The sequence below is a fragment of the Camellia sinensis genome, chromosome 8, assembly GCF_055761805.1.
Source record: "Camellia sinensis isolate YWXY chromosome 8, ASM5576180v1, whole genome shotgun sequence".
In the NCBI taxonomy this organism is placed as follows: domain Eukaryota; kingdom Viridiplantae; phylum Streptophyta; class Magnoliopsida; order Ericales; family Theaceae; genus Camellia; species Camellia sinensis.
The window spans coordinates 33700323-33725552 of NC_138968.1; the positions used below are offsets into that span (position 1 = coordinate 33700323).

The following is a 25230-nucleotide window of genomic DNA, read 5'->3' on the forward strand; positions in this document are numbered from 1 at the left end:
TATTGAAAAAACTTGTGTCTTTAATTATTAAAATACATCAAGTATATCATTATGTAATTATTTTTTAAAATTATACTAATTTTTTTGTTATTTGGAATATATTATATGAGTATATTTTTTTAAATTTTTAGAAAAAAAAAATGTATTTTTAAAATAATTTTTTATGAAAAGATATGTAATAAAATTAAAATGACCCTTCTATCTTCGTCGACTTTTTAATTTTTGGATTAAATTAAAAGCTCGTTTGTGAAGTGGGTTGACTTTTTAATTTTTTTTGCTATTTTAACCTGAAACTAAAAAACTTGATTTGAGAAGTGCTTTTGACTTTTTTGTGAGAGAATTAATGTAATGATTATAAGTTGAATGTGATATTTTGTTTTATTGAGTTAAAAAATTTATTTTATTTTTTATGACTATTTCAACCCAAAAAAACCCTTCAAACTAACTCCCAAATGGAATTTAATTAAGTAAGTACACTTTTTTTTCTTTCATAAGTACGTTTATTTGGATCACGTTAATCAATCATCTTTTTCTTATTTTTTACAAATCCGTTTATAAAATGTCAAAAAAATATACTTTCGCACGTCCCAAATCAATTTATTTTTTTTCCACTAACATAAAATCCATCGATCGATCGATCGAGAGAGATCTCTAGGGTTTGTAGCTTTCGTTTACAGTGGGGAGAAAGTGAAGCAGCTAGCCGCAGCTTCGCCGCCGTCACCATGGGTCGCATGCATAGTCGCGGGTATCTTTCTCCCTGTCTCCTCAATTCTCTCTCTCTCTCTCTCTCTCTCTCTCTCTCATTCTGATCCTGTGTTTGTATGTGCTCTCAGTAAGGGTATCTCCGCTTCGGCACTGCCTTACAAGAGAACTCCTCCCAGTTGGCTCAAGATCTCCTCTCCAGATGTCTCTCTCGAAACCCTAATCTCTCTCTCTCTATACGTATATGGTTTTGTACACATCTGATGATTTTCTACTGCTTTTTTTTTTTTGTATAGGTTGAAGAGAACATCTGCAAATTCGCGAAGAAAGGTATGACTCCGTCACAGATCGGAGTTATTCTTCGTGATTCTCACGGTATTGCTCAGGTCAAGAGCGTTACCGGAAGCAAGATCTTGCGTATCCTCAAAGCTCACGGTTGGTGAAATTTTCAAATCTCTGTTTGGTTCCGAGAGAATGTTGCTTTTGCATTTGTAACCATTCCTCTGCTTCTTCTCATTTTCGATAGGGCTTGCTCCGGAAATTCCTGAGGATCTGTACCACTTGATCAAGAAGGCTGTTGCAATCAGGAAGCATTTGGAGAGGAACAGGAAGGACAAAGATTCCAAGTTTAGGCTGATCCTTGTCGAGAGCAGGATTCACCGACTTGCTCGATACTACAAGAAAACAAAGAAGCTCCCTCCTGTCTGGAAATAGTAAGCCTGGTCTTCTCTAATTTTGTTGGTTTTAATTATCTTTATCTTTGAATTGTACTGTTAGTACGTAAACTATATATTTCTTTTGTGATTCGTATTATAGTGTTTGTTTGTCAGCTGCTAATCCACATTTGATTGCTTTTTAGAACTTTGGACAATCCACATTTTGGAATTGGAATTACTGTACAAATTGCTTTAATAAGACTGGATCTAGGTTTTGTAAGAGTATCTCCAACCCTTCACCAATTTTTTTGTTTAATTTGATTCTAAATTCGAGTAAAAAGCTTGATTTGATTCAGCTACACCAATTCTTTCATCAAATTTTCATCAAAATCTTTTAAAAATTGCCCTCTTATCTTATCCCAAATAATTTCCCTTTTTCGATGAAAAAAATATCTCTAATGATTTATCTTTTTAAATTTTCATCAAATTCGAATCTGACGTGTTCTCAATTTGATGAAACAAATGACTCTCATTTGATGATGTAAGGATTAGAGATGATTTTTGAGCATTTTTTCATCAAATTTAAATTTGATGAAAGAAAAGGTGAAGGATTGGGTTAAATTCTGAAAGGGAATGAAATTTCTTATACATATTTTTTTTTTTTTTTTTTTTTATGGGTAGGTAACAAAGAAAAGATTTGTTTTTGACAAATATCCGTTTATTTTCTTAGATTTTTCCTAGGAACTGAGAAAATAAATAAATTTTGCTTCTTCCACTTCATTTTCTTTCCATATATTTTCTTTTGTTTGTTTGTTTGTTTGTAATTTTCTCTCCACAATTTCAAGGTCCAAAGCATAGCAAATCTAAAACAATATGTTCTTCAATTCCAGTTTCAAAATGTTGATTCCATCCCTCCAAATGCATCATAAATTTAGGTAGCAAGTTTAAAATGTCTAGTCAAATTGTTCTAAAAGTTGTATTATACTTGAATATTCTGTTGACTGAATCGTGTTGTTCCTCACTATTTTTGCTGCGCAGACAATCTAAGCATCTCTAGCAATACTAGTCCCAATATCTAGCAAAAATCCCTCTTTATTACTTGAACTGGTCACTTTTTTAATGTACACTCCAATAGTATTCTTTATTTTAGTTATCTTTCTTTAAAATATTCATTTAATGAGAGAAAAGGAAAGAATAAATGGTTTAAGAATAAAAATTAAGTGGCTAGTGTTTAGTGGCTCAACACAATTAGCTACTGTAGCACGAAACTATTTTCTCTAGTCTTTTGACTGGTTTGTTGGAGGAATTTTTCTTGAGTTTGGCCAGCTATTTTAGCTAAATTGATGGTTTAGCTAGCCTTACTGTGGATGCTTAGAGCATCCGCAGCAGACTTGCTACTTCCTTTATTTTGCTATTTTGTCTAGCCAAAAGCTTTAAATTCATCTCCACGAGCGTTGCCTAAGCCTAGCGGAAATGACTTTGAGGTACATCATTCTGTAGCCTTACATTTTTTTAATTAGTTGATCTTCTTTCATTCATATTATCATTGCTTCAAAATATATATAATTTTTTTTGTTTTGTGCTAATTTTTGTCAATACAATAATGATATTATAATTAAATTTTTTTAATCATATTTTGTTTATTATCTCATGTGTTAATATTGTATTAGTTTAATAGGTTTCAACACTTTTTTCTATTATTAATATAGTGTTGACACATGAGATGATAAATAAAATATAATATAAAATAAACTAGTCTTTTGACGGGTTTATTGCAGAGATTTTTCTTAAATTTGGCCAGCAATTTTAGGTAAATTGATGATTTAGCTAGCCTCACTGTGGAGGCTCTAAGCATCCATAGTAAACTTGCTACTTCTTTGTTTTGCTATTTTGTCTAGTCAAAAGCTTTAAATTCATCTCCAAGAGCCTTGTCGCCTAGCGGAAATGACTTTGAGCTACAACATTGTGTAGTAGCCTTACATTTTTATAATTAGTTGATATTCTTTCATTCATATTATCATTGCTTCAAGTCAAGTTTGGCATCTCCTTAAAAAGTCAAAAAGTTACTTAAAAAGTTAAAAAGTTATCACTATTCACCAAAAAAATATTAAAAAATTAATTTTTCACACAAAAGTACAACTCAACAATCATGTATGTTCAGCGTTGTGTAGCGTTTGTTAAGAAAATTTGCACAGTTTGGGTGTAATTTTCACACACTGTTGTTTGACCCATGGGGGCCAATCATGGGTTTCGTTTTGATAATCTGAACCGCCCTCTGGCAAACTCAAACTCCGAAGCCCTCTGGCTGTTGCTCTCTAGCAAACTCAAACTCTGAAGCCCTCTGGCTGTTGCTCTCTAGCAAAATGAAGCCCTCTGGCTGAACTCAAACTCATGCCCTCTGGCAATGGGTAGCCCTCTTGCTCCCAACTTATCACTTCTGGCTAGAATTAACTCGTGCTGCCCAGTTCCTCGGCCACTGCCTTCACCCGAGTCAGCTATCTCCTCAAGCTCAATGATTTCGCCTTTCAAAGGCTCGCCGCTCCTACCACCCACAAAACTAGCCAACTCAACGAAGCTGCTCAAAACGGTGCGCTGATCCTGGCACCAACTCACGTCCTGACTTTACAAGTTGCCCCAAGGTTGCTCACTTCAAGTCCAGTTTGGACGGGGAGGTTGGTAGGCAGCACACCATACCCCCTTATAGTAGCTTGTTAAGCCCTTCTTCATCTGGCAGGAGGAAACATCATACATGTCTGAGGAGTCATAATGACTTATATGGGCTGTGGCTTTGTCTTTTGTTGGCTATTGGTGGCATACATGCCTTGGGCTACTTGGGGCCAATGTTTCGCTCGCAGTGGTGTGGCCATTTGAGTGCTCAAGAGTGGCCGTTGGAAGTGCCCCAACGTGGCCTAACATTGGCCCCAAGTAGCCCAAGGCATGTATGCCACCAATAGCCAACACAAGACAAAGCCACAGCCCATATAAGTCATTATGACTCCTCAGACATGTATGATGTTTCCTCCTGCCAGATGAAGAAGGGCTTAACAAGCTACTATAAGGGGGTATGGTGTGCTGCCTACCAACCTCCCCGTCCAAACTGGACTTGAAGTGAGCAACCTTGGGACAACTCAAGGGCGGGCTGTAGGCATCCAGAGGGGTGTCTAGAGTCTCCATGTGGGTTTGGGAGCCCCGTGGACGGTGCGAAGATGTAGGCATTGCGCGTCTCTCCTGGGTGAGAGGTCCACTATGTTGCTTCCACTATGCCACGCAATATGGTATCTTTGGGACTCGTTTTGGACCGAATGGGCTATCGAGGCACCACTAGAGGCCTCGTGTACCAACTCTAGTGCTTGGTTTGGGTTCGACCTTGCACGAGGGGATCCCGTGGCTTAAGCTAAGCGGTTCGAAGGCGACACCGCATATTTGTGGGCTATCGAATGAAGGCATCAAGCTATGCAACGACTATGTCCATTGAGGGACTACATTATGCTACGAGCAAGCTACGGATTGAGACGTCGCCTTACTCATGCTACACGTTGGTGCAACGCTAAGGTGCACAATGGCCTTAGGCGGAATCTAGCACGCGTGTTGGCACGGGGACTACGCCGTGGGCAAGAGATTGGCCCTCGGTGTCTTGTGGGCTTCGCATGACCAAGCGGCCATCCAATATGCATCTATTGAGGCATGCTAGACCCTGAGACACTTCGAGATGCTATTAAAGACCCAACGTGCAATGTTGGCTTGTCAGCTAAGTTGAGGACCTTCGCTAGCACATTGTTGTGTGGCTAGGCGCCTTGATGACATGAACCTAAGTTGGGCGAGCACCTTGCTTGAAGTAAGCTTGGCGCTATGAAGCGACTTATGCCGTGCTTGGTGCACTTGAGGCGTCAGGCCTACTTGTGGCATCCGGGTGAAGACGGAGCTTCCTTGTGAAGTTGTTTTGCTTGACAAAGCATTGGGACCTAATGTTCAAACGGGTGAGATCATCAACACTCGATTTGTCAACGAGCAATGGCGGGCTTAAACTTGGTGGAGTTTGAGCGCCACACAGGCAAAAATTGATCCGCTGCGCCTCTAAAGGAGTCGGCCTGTGACAGTTGGTATCAGAGCTAGATCACTCATTTGGGGTGAGTTCGATCTAGAGCGGACATGCAGCTATCTTGTGATATCATTCTTCCGTGGACCCCGATGCAGCTGTCTGAAGGAGTATGCATGAAACTCATCCTGGGGGACGTGCTTGACATCCTAGACTCTAAACAAGACCGCCGTTGGTTTTCTGGTCAGGTTTGAACTATGGGAGCTGATTGGTGAAGTCTTGGGGTATCCGTTCCTATTGTGCTATTCTTCAGCGATGCCTTGAATGCAGCAACCGTTCTCGAGGGTGCGAATTGAGCAGCACTGTGGCATCTAGTGTTTCCTTGCTAACTTGGTGTTTCCCTCTCGCTTTGTGGACTTGGTGAGCATTTCTACACTGTGGGCACACTGTGGCGCGAGTAAGCTACATTTGTGGACGGGTTGCTTCCTAACCAGCAGGGTTGGCATGATTGTGTTACTTTGTTGGCTACATGGGGATTTCTACTACAGTTTGGACATGTGGAATGCTTGTATCAGATTGTGGGCATGTGATCTTCAGCTATTGAGCCTTAGAGACGGATTTTCGTTGGCAGCCGTGCACGTGCTATGGCATTATCACTGGTTCGCTTCAGGGGGCCTATGTTTCGACCGGTCGTGGTGGCATTTGCAACTTGTGCTTGTCAGTGGTTTTGCATCTTCAGACGCATGGTTGTTGACTCTTAGAGGGTTCGTTCGGAAAAATTTCAGGACAAAAATTTGAGTTCTTGACTCCCGTGTGCAGAGGCACCGAGTGTACATGCTTGCTAGAGAGCGGGGTGATGGATGAAATCACCGTTGTTGGAGGACAACCGTGTAGCGGGATTGTAAAGTCAAGACATGAGTTTGGTGCCAGGATCAGCGCACCGTTTCGAGCAACTTCGTTGAGATGGCTAGTTTTGTGGGTGGCAGGAGCGGAGAGCCTTTGAAAGGCGAAATCATTGAGCTTGAGGAGATAGCTGACTCGGGTGAAGGCAGTGGCCGAGGAACTGGGCAGCACGAGTTAATTCTAGCCAGAAGTGATAAGTTGGGAGCAAGAGGGCTACCCATTGCCAGAGGGCATGAGTTTGAGTTCAGCCAGAGGGCTTCATTTTGCCAGAGGGCTTCATTTTGCTAGAGAGCAACAGCCAGAGGGCTTCAGAGTTTGAGTTTGCTAGAGAGCAACAGCCAGAGGGCTTCGAAGTTTGAGTTTGCCAGAGGGCAACAGCCAAGAGGGCTTTAGAGACTGAGTTTGCCAGAGGGCATCAGCCAGAAGGCTTCAGAGAGATGAGCTTGCTAATGAGCAGCAGCCAGAGGGCTTTTGTTTCGCCAGAGGGCACAATACAGAGATACTTCAGTTTATTGAAGATATCAGCCAGAGGGCTTTGAGCTTGCCAGAGGGCATTGTTGAATCATTTTGAGGAGCAATTGATGATTGCATTGAGTCGACGAGGGCGTCGACAACTCGAGTGGAGGAGGAAGTCGCGATGCGACAACCCACTGTGAGTTTGCTCAGAGGAGCTTGAGTTTGCTCGGAGGAGCATTGGCAGAGAGGCCATTTTGAGTTTGCTCGGAGGAGCATTGGCAGAGAGGCCATTTTGAGTTTGCTCGGAGGAGCATTGGCAGAGAGGCCATTCGAGAAGAGGGCTCAAGAGGAGCATTGCTCGGAGGAGCATTGGCAGAGAGGCCATTTTGAGTTAGCTCAGAGGAGCTTGAGTTTAGAGGAACATCGTCTAGTGGAGTCAGCTCAGAGGAGCATGAGTTAGCTCAGAGGAGCTTGAGTTTGCAGAGGAGTTTGCTCAGAGGAGCATTGGCAGAGGCCATTGGAGAAGAGGGCTTGGCATTTCAAGAGTATTGGCAAAAGGGCAGAGTTTAGAGACGCTCAGAGGAGCTTTGGCAGAGGCCATTTGAGAGAAGTCACCAGCAGAGGGTGCAACCAGCAGAGGGTGCAACAAGTGAAGTGCAGTTCAGCTGGGTTTGAGTAGAGAACAATGAGGGGAGCTTGGCTAAGAGAGTTAGACGTTGAAGGTAGGCCATCCACACAGAGGTGTTGGACTCATCAGAGGAGCCGGCACACGCACTGCAGCATCAGCTTTGTGCTACATCAACGAGGACGTTGATGGTTGAAGTGGAGGAGAGTGTCACGGGTTGCCTTGCAAGGCTAACTCCGTGACGTTTCGCTCGCAGTGGTGTGGCCATTTGAGTGCTCAAGAGTGGCCGTTGGAAGTGCCCCAACGTGGCCTAACATTGGCCCCAAGTAGCCCAAGGCATGTATGCCACCAATAGCCAACACAAGACAAAGCCACAGCCCATATAAGTCATTATGACTCCTCAGACATGTATGATGTTTCCTCTTGCCAGATGAAGAAGGGCTTAACAAGCTACTATAAGGGGGTATGGTGTGCTGCCTACCAACCTCCCCGTCCAAACTAGACTTGAAGTGAGCAACCTTGGGGCAACTCAAGGGCGGGCTGTAGGCATCCAGAGGGGTGTCTAGAGTCTCCATGTGGGTTTGGGAGCCCCGTGGACGGTGCGAAGATGTAGGCACTGCGCGTCTCTCCTGGGTGAGAGGTCCACTATGTTGCTTCCACTATGCCACGCAATATGGTATCTTTGGGACTCGTTTTGGACCGAATGGGCTATCGAGGCACCACTAGAGGCCTCGTGTACCAACTCTAGTGCTTGGTTTGGGTTCGACCTTGCACGAGGGGATCCCGTGGCTTAAGCTAAGCGGTTGGAAGGCGACACCGCATATTTGTGGGCTATCGAATGAAGGCATCAAGCTATGCAACGACTATGTCCATTGAGGGACTACATTATGCTACGAGCAAGCTACGGATTGAGACGTCGCCTTACTCATGCTACACGTTGGTGCAACGCTAAGGTGCACAATGGCCTTAGGCGGAATCTAGCACGCGTGTTGGCACGGGGACTACGCCGTGGGCAAGAGATTGGCCCTCGGTGTCTTGTGGGCTTCGCATGACCAAGCGGCCATCCAATATGCATCCATTGAGGCATGCTAGACCCTGAGACACTTCGAGATGCTATTAAAGACCCAACGTGCAATGTTGGCTTGTCAGCTAAGTTGAGGACCTTCGCTAGCACATTGTTGTGTGGCTAGGCGCCTTGATGACATGAACCTAAGTTGGGCGAGCACCTTGCTTGAAGTAAGCTTGGCGCTATGAAGCGACTTATGCCGTGCTTGGTGCACTTGAGGCGTCAGGCCTACTTGTGGCATCCGGGTGAAGACGGAGCTTCCTTGTGAAGTTGTTTTGCTTGACAAAGCATTGGGACCTAATGTTCAAACGGGTGAGATCATCAACACTCGATTTGTCAACGAGCAATGGCGGGCTTAAACTTGGTGGAGTTTGAGCGCCACACAGGCAAAAATTGATCCGCTGCGCCTCTAAAGGAGTCGGCCTGTGACAGTTGTTTGTCGAATACTATATGTTTATTAAAAATCACATTGAACGGATATCGATAACTACATGATCAAATTAATTTTGTATAAAAAAATAGATGGTGTTATAATTAACGATTGAAAAAAAACAAATCTGATCAGATAGCTATCGATATTCGATCAACGTTATATTTCATAGGCATATAGTACTCGACGAGTTCTACACATTGAATAGTTCAAATTATCAAAATGGAACCTGTGATGGCCCCCACGGGCCAAACAAAATCGTCCAGTGCAATGCCCGAAAATTAGCCAATAATTTCTTACCATCAATCACTTTTTGTCCTTTTGGACTAAAAAGTTGAGGAAAAAAATATGGATGTTTGGATTAATTTTTTGATTTTTTATGAAAAAATGTGTATTAAAAAATTGTATAAAGAAGTGTGTAGGAGAAGATTAGAGATGTGTGTTGTCCAACCGTGTAATTTGTATAGCCGGATTGATGGTAAGAAATTATTGGCTACGTTTCGGGCATTGCACTGGACGCCACTGGACGGTTTTGTTCGGCTCGTGGGGGCCATCATGGGTCCCATTTTGATAATCTGAACCGTTTAATGTGTAGAACTCGTCAAGTACTATATGTCTATAAAAAATCACGTTGATCGGATATCGATAGTTATCTGATCAGATTTGTTTTTTTTTCAATCGTTAATTATAAGACCATCTTTTTTTTTATACAAAACTGATTTGATCATGTAGTTATCGATATCCGATTAATGTGATTTTTTACAGACATATAGTACTCAACGAGGTCTACACATTAAACGGTTTAGATTATCAAAGCGGGACCAGTGATGGGCTCCCATGGGCCGAACAACAGTGTATAAAAATTGCACCCAAATTGTACAATTTTTTTGAACAAATGCTGCATCGCGCCAGCCATACATGATTGTTGAGTTCTATGGATGTGTGGAAAATTATTTTTTTAATATTTTTTTTAGTGAATAGTGATAACTTTTTGGCTTTTTGGGGAGATGCCAAACTTGGCCTAAATATATTTTTCTGTTGTTCTTGTTAATCTTTGTCAATACAATAATGATATGATAATCAAATTTTTTTATCATATTTTGTTTATCATCTCATGTGTTAATATTGTATTAGTTTAATAAAGGTCAACACTTTTGTTTAATACCAATGCAGTGTTGACACATGAGATGATAAATAAAATATAATATAAAATGGGAATATCATATCATTATTGTTATTGGAAAATGTCTTAAATGTAGCTGTTGAAAACATGACCCTTGAAAAATAATATAGTTGCAAAATTATAACTGTTAATAAATATATAGGCGCTGTTTGGGAAGAAAGGATTGAGGCTATTATAGTCTCAAATTACAAATAAGCCAAAAAGTCTCACTGTTCAAAATTTTTCAAAAAAAAAAAAAAAGGCTGCAGCTGCCGGCAGTCTAGGCACAGCCTACACTGTCAATTGACAAATTGTTACATCAGCTGGTAAATTACGATTTTACCCTTTTATATCAATTTTAAAAATTGTAATCTTAAGGACAAATTTGTCATTTTAACTTCAAACATCATCTCAACACATTTTTCAATTCAATAACTCAAATAAAAATTCGTCTCATCTTCCCAAACACAAAAATTAAAATAGCCTACTAAAATAGTCAAAAAGTCTCTAAAATAGTCACTTCCCAAACGAAGCCATAGTTGTATTTGAGAAAAGAAAGAATTTTTTTAAAGGAAGATAGTTAAAGAAGAGTCTTGTTGGAGTGTACAAATGAAACGAGACTAGCTAAAATAATAAAGTGAAATTTTGGATAGCTATTTCAGCTATCCCTGTTGGAGATGCCCTTACAAGGCATGTTCTTCTAGTTTGTAATGTTATCCCTATTTCTTCATATTCTATGACTGCTTGTTGAATTACATTGTCATATTTTAATAAATTTGTTATGATAATTTAAGGGAGTTTATATTTGCTCCCTTTTTTTTTTTTTTTTTGCAGTCAGTTTGTAAAGACTTGCCTCCTTATTTTAACTGTTTTCCTTGTTGGAAGTTTACCATGATACCAATAAATTCATAATTTGTGTGCGTCAGAATATAATATTCCAAGTAATATGAAGAGCCAAACACCTCCTAAGTCAAACCTAATTCATCAGCTCTAAGAACAAAAAAACATGTTTATATGTGTAACTGAACACTATCTATCAGTTCTAGCTGATGGGTAGTGTTTGGTTGTACCCATGTTTGGAGTTGGGTTTTGACTTTTAGGGATCTTAGGTTGGGTTTTGGGTTTTAGGTATCTTAGGTTAAGTTTAATTTAGGGGTGTTTGGCTCTACATATTGCTGGGAATGTTGTAAAGAAATTTTTTATTTTTTTATTTTTTATTTTTTTGTTTTCATTTTGTACTTCCGATATACAAAGATGTAAAGTTGTAATTATTTCATGCATGCTGTTTTTGCTTCTTCAGCTTTTAGCATTATTACTGTGTTTTTTTGAAATTTGGGCTTTTGTTTTTAACAATTTTGCTAAATCTTGGTGAGATCTTGTTGGATTGCAAAGAGGTGCTTATAGGTGCCATCTCCCAAAGTTGTTTGAGATGACCTAAATAAGTGTATTTTTGTCTTTTTATAAAAAGATATGCAGAAAAGTAAAGTGGTGATGTGATGGAAAAAAAATAAAAAGATAAAAAGATGAATTATTTTGTATATGCCAAACTTTTTAGTATTATTTTCTTGTGAGTTGCAATTATATGCATTTCTTTCTCCCCCTTGTTCTCTAATTTTATTGATGCTTCTGACCCGCATTTTATGGGGGAAGGTGAATGAACGCGTTATAATTCATGAGATGATTCTCCCTCTGCTTTCATGAAGATGATACAACTGGGAAACCAGAAGTTCACCCTGTCTTTATTTTTAGATCAGTGTCTATCAAGTTATCAGTCTCTTTTGATTTTTCTTTTCTCTGTGTCTTGTTTTATTTGGGGCAAATTACACTAGTAATCCCTATAGTTTGGGAGTTTGTGTCACTTTAGTCTCTGACTTTTCAGCATTTGACCATGAATGTTGAATCTTATTCTAAATAAGGACAATTAAACATACAATTACTTAATTTTAAGGGCAAAATCGTCAATTTGATGAAATATAAACTAATTTGACAAAAATAAATGTCAAAGAAATATTTTAAAATATTTTAAAAATTATTTCTATCCACCAAAAATAAAATTATGTAAAATTGATAAAAATTATATGATTAATTTTTAAAAATTAATTTTACATGATCATCATCTAAATACATAATAAAAATTAATTTGGTAAAAAAATAAATAAATGTCTAAAAGATTTAATAATTTTATATAATTTTATCTTTAGTATCTTTAGTAGCTAGAAATAATTTTTAAAAATTCAAAAATAATTTTTAAAAATTCAAAATTTAGGGTCAAATATGTCATGCCCTAAACTATAGGGACCGTTAGTGTAATTCACCATTTTATTTAAATAACTATTCTTTTGCTGATTGCTTATTGATTTTATGCTTACTCAAAGCTCCTCATTTGCAGTGAGTCAACCACTGCCAGCACGCTCGTTGCTTAGGTTAGCTCATACCAGCTCAGCCAAGTTTTGGGATTATTATGCGAGGCATGGGCGCCTTCTTTTTGCTCTTAATTACCCAAGATTTTTTTCTCTTAGATTGAAAATTTTGTTTAGACAAGAATGTGACTCATAATTTCTGAAGGATTTTGTTATTTTGATTGGGAATTGGATAACAGAATAGCAACTTTTGGATGTTTGAAATTAAATTATTACAGCATTTGTTCTTGTGCTTTTCAACTCCCCTTTGCTCTTGGAGAACGATGTTCTACTCGTACGTCTGCAATGTTGATTGGAATAACTCTTGCCTCATAGCCTAACTCTTTATGGTGGCTGCGGAGCTATTTGAAATTTGGTGCCTTCTCACAAAAAAATTGCTCCACACTTCGGTTTTGTTTGGTTTGTTTTATTCTTATTCTCTCCTTGTAAATTGTAGAATGTGCAAGTGAATCAACTAGTAATGGATGGATGATTTCCTTGATTTATGATGGGAACAGATTGTCTCTGGTCCAAAATTTGAATCATTACCTGAATCATTCATTTTGTAGGATTTTTGGATGTATAACCTTTGAAAAAAATTAATTGATCTGAAAATCAAAACTTGCGTACTTGATTGTGTTTGTTTTAAAAAATTTGGTAAGTATGTTTTTAAAAATATATGATTCAATTTTTTGATAAATAAACATGATAAATTGAATAATATATGATTATGAGATTGATATAATTTTTTTTTTAATGAATAATACATACAGAGATTTTTATAAAATAAGCGGTTTGAATCCATATAAAATAAGCGGTTTGAATCCATAATAGAATCACATGCCACGACAACACCTTATAGTTCAGATGGAAGCCCAGCTCTATACAAAATTATCTGTGACCACTCTTTTGAGTTATTAATCATATTACAAACTCACTTGTCAAAATTCATATCATTTAAATGCTTCGAGTTTGCATCAAATGGTGTTATATGAATGGGTTTACGTATGCTTTCAAAGAATCTTGAAACAATGATTGGAGATTTTGGGATTAAATATTGTAGAAGTCAATTATATATTGTGTGGGAGAAATTTTTTTACTTTTTAGTCACTCGCTTGTTTGGTTTAAGTTTTTTGAATTTATTTTTTAGAAAATTAAAACTTTTTATTTTTTGTAATTTTTTTTTCACTTATTTTTTTTAATATTTTAAACAATTTTTTTTAAAAATTTTTAGATATATCTACATAAATATACTCAAAAAGTATAATATTTATAAAAAAAAAAATCTTTAAAAAATTCACTAAATACCAAAAATTAAAAAATTAAAAATTCAGTATATTTTTCGTATTCTTGTGTATTTATTGATTTTTTTAAATATTTTTTTTACAAATATTTTACTTTTTAGATACACCTAAGTAGGTGCATCTAAAAAAAATAAAAATTGTTTAAAGTTTTAAAAATATTCACTAAAAACAAAAAAAATCGAAAAATTAAAAACTTAATTTTCAAAAAATTGAATCTAAAAAATTGAAACCAAACACAATGACTTGTACATTTTTCACAGAAAATCAAACACAGAATTAATTTAATTTTTTTTTTTTTTTTGATTTATAGAAATCTCTATTCATTTTCTCAGTTGTAACAAACAAAAGAAATAAATTCTCTTTTTTCTCTATCATTTTTCTTTTCTTTTCCCTTCCAAGAAAGAAAGGCTGGGCACTGCACTTAACCAAGTGCAAGGTAATGAAGCCTTTATCCCAACAAAATAATTCAGGACTCAAATCTAATCTTTTTCCATCTTAATGGGGCTTCCATCAATGGGGGATTTTGTTAGGAAAATCAAGAAAACACGTAGAAACACGTTTCGGTTTAAGGAGATAGATTCATAATTTAAATATTATGAATTCATATTTATAATACCAACGCTTAACATAAATTATTCTAAACTTATATATACTCAACTAGTTCAGCTAGTTTTTGAGATTAAGGTCAAGTTTGGGAAAAGTAAATAAGTACACTTTTTGACTTTTTATGAAATATGGGTTGGATTTGAGTTAAGTTTGAAGTGATATGTTAGAGAGGTGATGTGACTTTAATGAGATGATGTGACTTAAATAGGATAATGATTTTTTGACTTTTTGAATTTTTTAGAAGATGCCAAACTTGGCCTCAATAGAAATTGAATTGTGGGCACTTGGTGGTTGTTTAAAATTGGCTCTTCACTCCGGAATCACAGGAGTTTGAAGTTGAATCTGATGTTGGTTTTGGTGCGACGTCTCATCATGGGATACCCAATAGTAGCCAATCAATCCAGTAAATTTTTATTTATTTATTTTATTTTGAATGATTATACATGCCTTATGAATCAATCGAAAGCGATCACCATTATATATATATATATATATATATATATATATATGAGTAATGATTCATAACTCTAAAGCTATGTTTATTTGGATGGATATGAGTTTGGGATTGGACTAATAGTCCAATAAAATTATTAATCTAATGTTTGGTTAAACAATTGAAAAACGGATTAACAATCCATCCGGATATAATATCCCACATATAATGGACTATTGAATCCTACAGATGGAGGTGAGATATAAATTGGAGGACTAAGCCAAAGTGTAGACTATTAGTTCATCTCTATAATCCTAACTCAATCCAAACATAGGATAGGATACATAATCCAAAGAGATTCGTAGTCCTAAGATTATTAGTCATGGGAATGCTAATCCAACTTAATCTAATTCGTCCAAGCAAACATGGCCTAAATTTAAAACTCTAACAATGGTATTAATGATGTGGCATGGAGCAGCAAAAAAAAAAAAAAAAAAAGACACATACATAAATCAAACAAAAATGTTTGACAACTCTAAACTATCGGCAGTGATTCGTAACTCGAATCTTGTGGCTCGAGAGTGACTTGATTTTTGTTTTCAGCAGGAGAAGGAGGAGGGAGGAGGGAGGAGGAGGAGGAGGAGGAGGAGGAGGAGGAGAGAGGGGAGGGGGCCATAAAAATGGCTGGAGGAGGAGTCGGGGCCGGAGGCGGGGCTGCGACGGGCTGTGGCGGGGCTGCGACGATCGGAGCTTCTGTGACGGGCGAAGGCGGCGGAGGCACCCTCTCTCCTCTTCCCCTCTGTTCTTCTTCTGGTTTCAACGAAGAAGAAGAAGAAAAGGAAGAAAGAAAAAGAAAAAAAGAAAAAAAAAATCGAATTGCAAAACGACATCGTTTTGCAATTCGAGCCGATTTCGAGTCACGATTTTCGAGCTACCAGTCTTTATCCCTAAACTATGAGCTTTAAAGGAGCTTTTAGGGTGAACCCTACTCATTGATGTGATGTTTTAATCTTAAATTTATTTTTATTTTTTTGAATTTTTATCTCATTAGTGTTCAATTAGAGCTCTCAAATTAGAGGGATGAATCATTATTGTTCATCAAATTATCAACAATGCTACATACCACTAAATTTTTATTACTAACACCACCACTAATGATGTGGCAAGTAAAAAAAAAAAAAAACAAAAATTAAGACACAAAACACATGTAGCAGTGCCACATCCCTAGTGCAACCACTAATTAGTGGTCTGTATCATTTTTCTTTTTGTAAACATATTTATCAAGAGTGTGTAGATCTAACGGTTGAAGTGTACTCAATTTCAAATTTAATCTATGTTTTCTTTGATAAAAAAAAAAAAAGATAAAAAAAGAAAGAAAGAAAAATAGGAGACATATTTACGTTTAATATAAAAATGCTTTACATGGACATAAAATGAGAATTGATCCATGCTCAAATTGATAGGGTTTGTGTCGATTTCAAATTAGTTGACATAGTAAGGTCTCGTTTGGGAACGGATTAATTTAATAATTTTTTAATTATTTAGTTAAAATATGAACTAAAAAAAATTAGTATGTTTGAGATGATTTTTTGACTTTTTACGAATAGATGTGCAAAAAATAGAAAGAAAAAAAAATCTTTGACCTTTTGGTATGAATTGTTGACTTTTTAATTTTTTTTTAATAACTTTTTAACTTTTTAACTAAAAAATTACTTACCTAATGATTGGTCAATGAACGGACTTGACATAACCAATCCGTTCTGAACACATTAATCAATTTCAAGACGCTGATCTGAATTATTGGAATGCACGCCCCCCCTAATCGTAATTAGATTATAGATTAATGATTCAGGCCTCGAATTTGAGGCTCGAATTTGCCTCGAAATCATATATATATATATATATATATATTTTTTTTTCTTCTTCTTCTTCTTCTTCGCAGAACCAGAGGGGAGGGGAGGGAAAGAAGAGAGAGAGAGAGGAAGGGGTGGGGAGGGGGTCCGGATTCGCCGAAGACTCGCCATCGCAGCTCGTCGAGCTCGCCAGCCGTCCGATCATCGCCCGATCCAGCTCGTCGCAGCAGCTGCACCGCCGTCGCCTCCGCCTCCGCCTCCGCCTCCGCCTCCTCCTCCTCCCCCGGTGATTATGGCCCCCTCCAGTCTGGCCCACCGGCGGCTCCCTCTTCTTCTCCCTTCCTCTCTCTCTTCTTCCCCTCCCCTCTGGTTCTGTTCGAGCCAAATTCGAGGCCTCGAATTCGAGGCCTCTATCACGACTGTAGATTATAATGTATGCTGTATCTTTATATATTTGAACATGAAATCTTATTATCCTTTATACTTAAGTCACTATCCTATTTAAGTCATATCATTTTATTTAAATCACATTATTTTTTTATTACATCACTTCAAATCCAAATCATATTTCATAAAAATTCAAAAAATACACTTATTTAGAATATCTCAAACATGCTTTACTATCTTGATACATAAGTTTTATTTCCATAACCACGCGAATAATTGTCGGGTCTAGGTTGACTTAAAATTTAAAAGTATCATTTTTTAAGGATGTGTTTGTTTGGACGGACTGGATAAGGAGAATTGTGATCCATCAGACTATTAGTCTTGGGATACATTGTCCATGGACTATTTGGTTGGACTGGATTTGTATCCTATTTTTGTTTAGTTATGGGATTAGATGTCTGGATTGAACTATTTTTAGTAAATTCAATATTTTTTTGGGATATTATGGAGAAGGATAAATGTTCAAATGACTATTTTATCATTTTCAATTATTTACTAAGTAGTAGCAATATTAAACATAGTTTTAATATTTTAATTATTTTTAGCTAGATTAAATAAAAATTTATTTTATTTTATTTTTTGCACAATTAAATAATTTTTTAAAAAAATTAAATATCAATAAAAATATATGTTATTTTTTAATTAAAATTTTAAATAATAATAATAATTAAATAATGAAATAAAATAAAACATCTATTAAAATTTAAATAATGAAATTAAATAAAATATAAACAAAATTTTAAAATAAAACATCAATAAAATATTTATAAAAAATCATTTTAAAAAATTAAATAAATAAAATTAAAATTAAAATTAAAATTAAAATTAAAATTAAATTATTTTATTTTATTTTATTTTATTTTTAAATTGAGATATTTAAATTTTATTAAATTTTACTAAATATAATACATAATTAAATACCAGAGGGCAAAACTGTAATCTTATTAGCTAATCCTATGGGATGAGTTATCCTATGGTTATTATCCCACCCCCCATGGGATACCACAGTCTCACAAATATGGAACTAATAGTCTGGAGGGACTATTAGTCTGGAACAAAACTTTTGAAACAAACAACATAGTCTAATCCTATGCCCAATCCTTCCAAAACAAACACCCCCTAAACTACCAATGGGTTTTAATAATTGGGTTTAATTCCCATCAAGTTCTATTGAAAATAAGTCTTAGTAAAACTATCGTTAAAAATATTTTTTTGTGACAATCATTTGCATATGTCATTAAGAATTGACAATTAATGACTTTTTTTTTATCACGATTTTTATAAATTGTCTCTAAAATTTAAAATTAGTAATATTTTTCTCTGATGAATTTTGCAAACTATCGCTAAAAGTTAAAAATTAATGAATTTTTTATGACAATTTTTTAAAACTGTCACTAAAAATCAATAATTAGTGATATTTTTTAGTAGTATTTGATGAAAAATGCCATTAATTATCATAGGACCTATTGGACAATAAAATCCCATTCTTCTAACTTTCTTATAATTAACTTATAAATCATTTTATCTCTTCAACTATATGCAAAAACTATACTAAAATATTTTGACACAACTTTACAAAACTGATTTACATAAAAAAATAAAAATAAATTATTAATAAAAAGGGAAAATTACAACAACAAAAAGGTTTGACCCTTATAACAATTTAAAATGTGAGTTTTTAATTTTTCCAATTTAAACTCTAATATTTTGATTTATTTTCAATCTAAATCATCTATTTATTTTTGTTGGGTTAATCGACGAAAATATAGTATTTTAATCATTAAACTCAATGTAGATGTTCATGAAATGTCTAATATATATATATATATATATTGAGTTTAATGAATAAAATCTTTTTTTTAATTGATTTTACTTAATGAAATAGACAGACTGTTTAAATTGAAAACAAATCAAAATATTAAAAGTTAAATTAATTAAATTAAAAATTAAAAACTAAAAACTAAAAACTTATTTTGTTAGAATGATCAAATTTTAGGTTGCATCCTTACTATGCAATGAAACTTCAAAGGAACTTAAGTAATGCCTCTAGCTGCCATTTGTGTGGCCACCAAAGCGAAACCAGCTTCATGCTCTTAGAGATTGTCAACTTCCAAGACAGGTTTGGGAAGAGCTAATTCTCCCCTTGTGTTGGCTACACTTCTTCTCACTGTCACTTGTTAAGTGGATGGATAGTAACCTTTACCATAATGCTTGGTTTGATTCCAACCAATATAGCTGGTCTTTACTGTTTATGGCATCCCTTTCTTCCATTTGGTTTTGGCACACCAAAAAAATTCATTCTTCTGATTTTCCATGCCTCAACTTCCAGTTGCCTACATTCAAGGAACAGTCTTTGAAGTACAACAAGCTCAACTCAATCTACCTCATTCGAGTAACCGAGGTCCTGTTCATTCCCTATGGCTGTCTCCTTCTGGTTGGACCAAGATCAATGTTGATGATTCTGTTCTAACTTCGAAAGGTTTTGTTTGCCAGGGGCATTGTGTGATCGGAGAATGAGAAGTGGATTGCTAGTTTTTGGCATCAAGTAGGCAATGCTCCTATTCTCGTTGTGGAATTATGGACTATTTGGTTGGGGTTGCAATTAGGATGGAGCATAGGCTTTCGTAAAATCTTGGTTGAGTTTGATTGTGTGGATGCTATTCATATGATCAATTTAGCTAGTGCAATGAATCCACATTTTAATCTTTGTCAGGCCATTCGTGATTGGTCGCCCGTTATTGGCTTTGTAAACTTTGTCTCATCTGGCGTAAAGCGAACAAGCGTAGATTTTCTTGCTAAGAATGCTTTTCACCAGTCGACTCAGTGGGAATTTCTTGATGTAACCTCTTTGATGTTATCTAGTTTGCTTGAGAAGGATAAACAAAGATCATGTCTCCTTGAACCTCTTCGTGTTTAGTCTTGGCTTCGGTCCTCTTATAACCAAAAAAACAAATTTTAGGATTTTTTTTTCACTTCAAAAAAAAATAAAAATTCTAGTCAAACGGTTCATTTACATGAGGCTACAACCCAATCAGTATGTATAATGGGTTGTGCTCCAAGCACAACCCAATTACTTATTTGTCAGTCAACCCAACCTATTATGATCTCATACTTTGTTTCACATATCCTTAAAAAAAAATAATAAAAAAGTGGATAAATTGCACTGACAACCCCTGAGGTTTGGTCTGATAACAACTCACTCCTGATGTTATGAAAATTACATTTTTACCCTTATAGTTAATAGTCTTATTTTACAACCCTTACTTATATAAAAGTCAACAACTTTTGATAAAAAAACATAAGAAATTACATTGAAAAAAACAAGTAGAGCAAGTGAAAGGAAAAAATAAAATAAAATAAAAGAGGTAAAACAAAGCAAAAAAATAGAGGGTGTATGAATTCAATAGTTTTTGGGCAAATTACATATACACCCCTCCAAGTTTGATAAAATTACAGATACCCCCCTGAGGTTTGAAAAATTACGAATTCCCCCCTGAATGCTATATTTGCATAAGAAATTAGGGGGTAATTTGTTATGAAATATAAACCTCAGGGGGTAAATTGTTATGAAAATACAAACCTCAGGGGGCGGGATGTAATTTCCGAAACCTCAGGGGTATCTGTAATTTAACCAAACCTGGAGGGGTGTATATATAATTTGCCCATAGTTTTTTGATACCAACATTAATTTCGTTTAAATAATTACAATGATAGGGATCCTAAACATTAATAGGTGATATGTATTAAATCCAAACTTGAGGGGTGTGAGTGCAATTTACCCAAAAAGAAAAGAAATGAAAAAACCCTAACCCTAAATTGCACATATATATAAACTCCACACAGAACCTACCTAAATTGCATATATAGAACCTCCACGCAGAACCTATCACAGCTCCTATTGCTTCTGCAGAGATTCAAGCGGCTCTCAATACCCATCTCATTGCACCTCTCCTCTCACATCTTCAGGTCTCTCTCTCTCTCTCTCTGACCGAGGCGTCGATCTTGTGGTTATGCATCGAATTTTTTTAGTTTTTTTGGCTTTTATTGAACCATTTGGATCGTTGTTGTTGTTCGATCGTTATGTGGTGCAGAAAACAGAGGAACAATGGCGTACGCAGCGATGAAGCCGACGAAGCCAGGGTTGGAGGAGTCTCAGGAGCAGATTCACAAGATCAGAATCACTCTTTCCTCCAAGAACGTCAAGAACCTCGAGAAAGGTTTTGATTTCTATCAAACCTATATATTTTCTCAGGCATTTTTAAATTAGTGATTAGCTTTTATAATGATTGATTCGTGTTGTGTTTTTGCTTCAGTTAGTTAATTAGATATGAGCAGCTGAATATAGCTTGCTCTGCTGCATTCATGTTGATTCTAGTTTCTGAATTGATTATTCTTTTCCAAAAATGATCAAACATGTCCAGTGATTTGAGTTCCCAGTGGCGACGCCAGGAAAAAAAATTACAGTGGGTTCAATTTTCAAGCTTTGATCAAAGTTGTTAAATAATGCATTCTAGCAGAAATATTATGTATTCAATAAATAATAATTAAAAATGTATTAAAATTTTAATTGATGAAGTGTGAATAAAAAATGAATCCCATTCGTACATTACACATATCAATTTATGAACATTTTTTATAAATAAAAATCTTTTTAAGCTTGCACCTAAGCTAGATGACACTAATCCAACAATAAGGTAGTGTTTGGTTACTCGGAATATAGTGAAATGGAATGATCATTCTATCAAAATATTATTTTTCATATTTGATTGACTAAAAGCATAATGAAAAATACATTGCAAATAAATTATTTGATTATATTCCATCTCATTCTAGTAAATCAAATAAAACACTTTGATATTAGGCTCACAAGTTATACCTTGGCACTAAATTCAATCAATGAGATGGAAACTAATTGTAACATATTCTAGTTCCAATATTAAAATATAATAGAAAGCACAATATTTTAGAATTATTGAAGAAAAAAAAAAAACCAAACAGAAAACACAGGACGGCACTTTGGAGTCATCAAATCCAAAGTTCCAAACAGAGAGAAGAGGGTTCAGGGAGAAAAAAACAGGGGGTTCAGTTAGAGCTATCACTCCATTGAAACTTTTAAAATATTACAAATTTAATATTGATCTTCAAAGTTTAGGGGGTTCGTTTGAAGTCACTAACTTCTACTTGCCGTTGCCCTTGTATGTGCCATTTATGTGTATTTACATGGAGAATGAATCATACCTGTCTGTACCGTAGTAGTGGAGTTCTATGGATAGCCAATCTAAACATGTCACATAAGTAAATTTCAGAAACATTGGGCCACACAATAACATTTTCCCCTTCCCTGATCTATATTTTCAACTTTTTTCCCATCCCACACCTGTCATTGCCCCTACTACTCACAATTGCAAACACCACCATCCATCATTCATGCAAAAACTTGATAGTTGATTCGTATTGAATTAAACATAAGAAATAAGATTCAAGAAAACATTGTCCCAAAACACCAAATCATTCACCAAAAACCCAACACAAATTCCCATTTGATGTTCTTTGAATTGGATTCCTTTTTTGATAAAAACCACCAGCACTGCCAAAAAAAAAAATCACCTTTACTGAAACTTGTCACAAATTCAAACACCATCATACAAAGTGTTTTTGTCAAAATACGTGCACTGTGAGTATGACTATGGGTTCAATTGGAAGATATGGTGATTAACTACAATGGATTCTTCCATTTGATTGGCCAAAGAATTTGGTGGGTTGGGGTTTTAGGGAAAATGATTTGAGGTTGTGGTGGGGGATGAGCGGGTTGGTTTAGGTAAGAGGTGGTGGAAAGGGTAAACCAGAGGGAAAAATTGTTGTGGAGTCTATTAACTGGAAAATTGTTGTGGAGTCTACTAATTTTTGCTTATGTGGCAATTTTTAATTGGCTAACTGTAAAATTGGTGTTTTGCAGTGCGTCCTTGCAGAATTTAATCTCATTTATGTGTTTCTAGATGCTGAAACTTATCTGAATTTCAGAATTTTGGTGATTTTTTTTAATGGTAGTTCTGTTAGTGAAGGTTGCTTGTGAAAATTTTCCATGAGGTGTTGATATCCTGTTCTTTGTGTTTGTTTGTTTGTTTTTGACTGATAGTGTGTGCGGATTTGGTTCGTGGTGCCAAGGATAAGAGGTTGAGGGTGAAGGGACCTGTTAGGATGCCCACCAAGGTTCTTCATATCACTACCAGGAAGGCCCCGTGTGGTGAAGGTACTGATTTTAGAAATATCTTAATCTATTTCTTGAGGTTATTATAGTGCTTGATTAACAGGAAAATGCCTTGAAGATAAGTTTTTTTAATCCTTTGCCCAATTCACATGACGTTTTTTTTGGAATAACAATGTGCATTTGAGACATGTAATCATGTCGTGTCCTCGGGCTTCTTTTGTCCCTTTTTAGTAAGATGATGCATATGTGACTGGCTTGTCTTTTGTGTTTTGAAGCTTTTGAGACTATGTTATATAGTTTTTCTTTCGTATATCGCTTACCATGGATATACACAATTTTTTTCAATTTTTTGGTAATGCTTTTTTCTTATGCTTAAGGTATGTATTATTTATTTATTTTTTTGAACTAAGGTATGTATTATTTTATTCTCTTTTTAATTCATCTTTTCAGCATCCAAATAGACTCCATTAGCCTTTGGTAGAAGTTGATTGTTCTGTGAATGAATGTTTTGATTGGATTTACATTACTGGTTGCAATATTTCTTGCATCTTGTGGTTGTATGCATTTGTTTACCTAACCCAAGGAATTACAAAACTTATTGCTTATATGCGAGTTGTTTTGAACGAACTTCTCAAATTTAGTTTTTTTTAAGCACTGTTTCAAAAAAAAATTACAATAAGTTAATTGAAAACTATTTCACAAAGCAACATGAATTTGAGAAACAGGTACAAAATTGTTTGGGTTTGAAAATTTTGTTTTAAAATGACATGAGTTTGGTTAGAAAACTCTAATTTTACCAGGTTGTCGCTAGACTTGAATGTTCTCGGAATTTATCTTTTGGAAGCTTTAGGAACCGGAAGCCTTTTAAAACATGAAATAATCTTTATCTAGTAGTGTTTTGTTAAACTTTGTATTTTAGTACTATTTTTGTAGAGTTGTTACTGTAGTTGAGCATACTCGGACCAGCATTTAGATGATATTGAAATTTGCAGTGTGGCATTGACTGGAAGAGACTCGTTAACCCTTAATATTTGTGTTGACAGGAACCAACACCTGGGACAGATTTGAGCTCCGTGTCCACAAGCGAGTGATTGATCTCTTCAGCTCCCCAGATGTGGTTAAGCAAATCACCTCCATCACTATTGAACCTGGGGTTGAGGTTGAGGTCACAATTGCAGATTCTTAAAATTGTTTAGTCTGGGAACCTTTTTCTTTGATGTCCTCTAACATGGGAACAAGATTTTTTGGGAAAGTTAGTTAGTAAGAGTTTTCTAAATTACAATTTTAAAGTTTAATAGTCGAGTTTTATGTGGCATATGCCTTGTTTAAGTTTATTTTTAAGAAATTCAAATGCATGCTATTTTTTGATCTGCTAGTAATTGGAGTGGAAATTTCTCTTGCAGTATTGATGTTTGAAGATTAAGGGTTGTGAATTAGTGATTGTTGCTCTCGCTGTTTGATTTTTGCATTTTCTGTAGACGCATATTCAAAGATTAATAATAGTTGATGACAATATATGCTTTTATGTACTTATCCTGTCCATGGCGAGCTCTAACACAAGCCATGTCTGAATTGCCAGTTTATGACATTTGTTCCTGTTTGGACCAGTGATTTTGTATTTCAGTTTTATGACTTGGCATAGAGTGATTGATGTAACTTGTAGAGTGATTGATGTAACTTGTTGCTTGGCATTTGGACTATCAATGTTGAAAGAATTGCTTTCATTCAAAAATCAACTATTGAACCACTAGTTCTATTTGTTTTCAGAGATAGAATGGAGGAGATTTATAGTGAGGGAATTGTTAATGAGGGGATTAATAGTGAGGAATTGTTAAATTATTTTTATATAAAATAATAAAATAAATAAAAAAATATAAAAAATTAAACATTAATATTTTTAAAAAAATTTTAATATATAAAAAATATATTTTTTTTTAATCCCTT

At 35.6% G+C, this 25230-nt stretch overlaps 2 protein-coding genes across 2 annotated transcripts; both read left to right on the plus strand.

Moving 5' to 3' along the window:
* The first annotated feature begins 598 nt into the window (after positions 1 to 598).
* Positions 599 to 12696, plus strand: LOC114291643 (small ribosomal subunit protein uS15). The gene is made up of 5 exons (XM_028235496.2): positions 599 to 745; positions 834 to 906; positions 999 to 1137; positions 1229 to 1415; positions 12426 to 12696. Exons 1-5 carry the CDS (start codon positions 723 to 725, stop codon positions 12457 to 12459), a joined length of 456 nt encoding a protein of 151 aa, XP_028091297.1. The 5' UTR covers positions 599 to 722; the 3' UTR covers positions 12460 to 12696.
* An 8050-nt stretch (positions 12697 to 20746) lies between these two features.
* On the plus strand, positions 20747 to 24688 carry LOC114291634 (small ribosomal subunit protein uS10y). Its single transcript, XM_082882435.1, has 4 exons — positions 20747 to 21044; positions 21170 to 21295; positions 23215 to 23328; positions 24330 to 24688. The coding sequence occupies exons 2-4, from the start codon at positions 21184 to 21186 to the stop codon at positions 24470 to 24472; spliced, it is 369 nt and encodes a 122-aa protein (XP_082738561.1). The 5' UTR covers positions 20747 to 21044; positions 21170 to 21183; the 3' UTR covers positions 24473 to 24688.
* The last annotated feature ends 542 nt before the right edge of the window (positions 24689 to 25230 follow it).

Bases quoted from the DNA above. Each gene is read 5' to 3' on its own strand.
- LOC114291634 (XM_082882435.1), top strand. From the start codon at position 21,184: ATGGCGTACGCAGCGATGAAGCCGACGAAGCCAGGGTTGGAGGAGTCT. The intron at 21,296-23,214 runs GTTTTGATTTCT...TTTGACTGATAG, and splicing joins CGTCAAGAACCTCGAGAAAG to TGTGTGCGGATTTGGTTCGT. The intron at 23,329-24,329 runs GTACTGATTTTA...TTGTGTTGACAG, and splicing joins GAAGGCCCCGTGTGGTGAAG to GAACCAACACCTGGGACAGA.
- LOC114291643 (XM_028235496.2), top strand. From the start codon at position 723: ATGGGTCGCATGCATAGTCGCGG. The intron at 746-833 runs GTATCTTTCTCC...ATGTGCTCTCAG, and splicing joins GGTCGCATGCATAGTCGCGG to TAAGGGTATCTCCGCTTCGG. The intron at 1,138-1,228 runs GTTGGTGAAATT...CATTTTCGATAG, and splicing joins GCGTATCCTCAAAGCTCACG to GGCTTGCTCCGGAAATTCCT.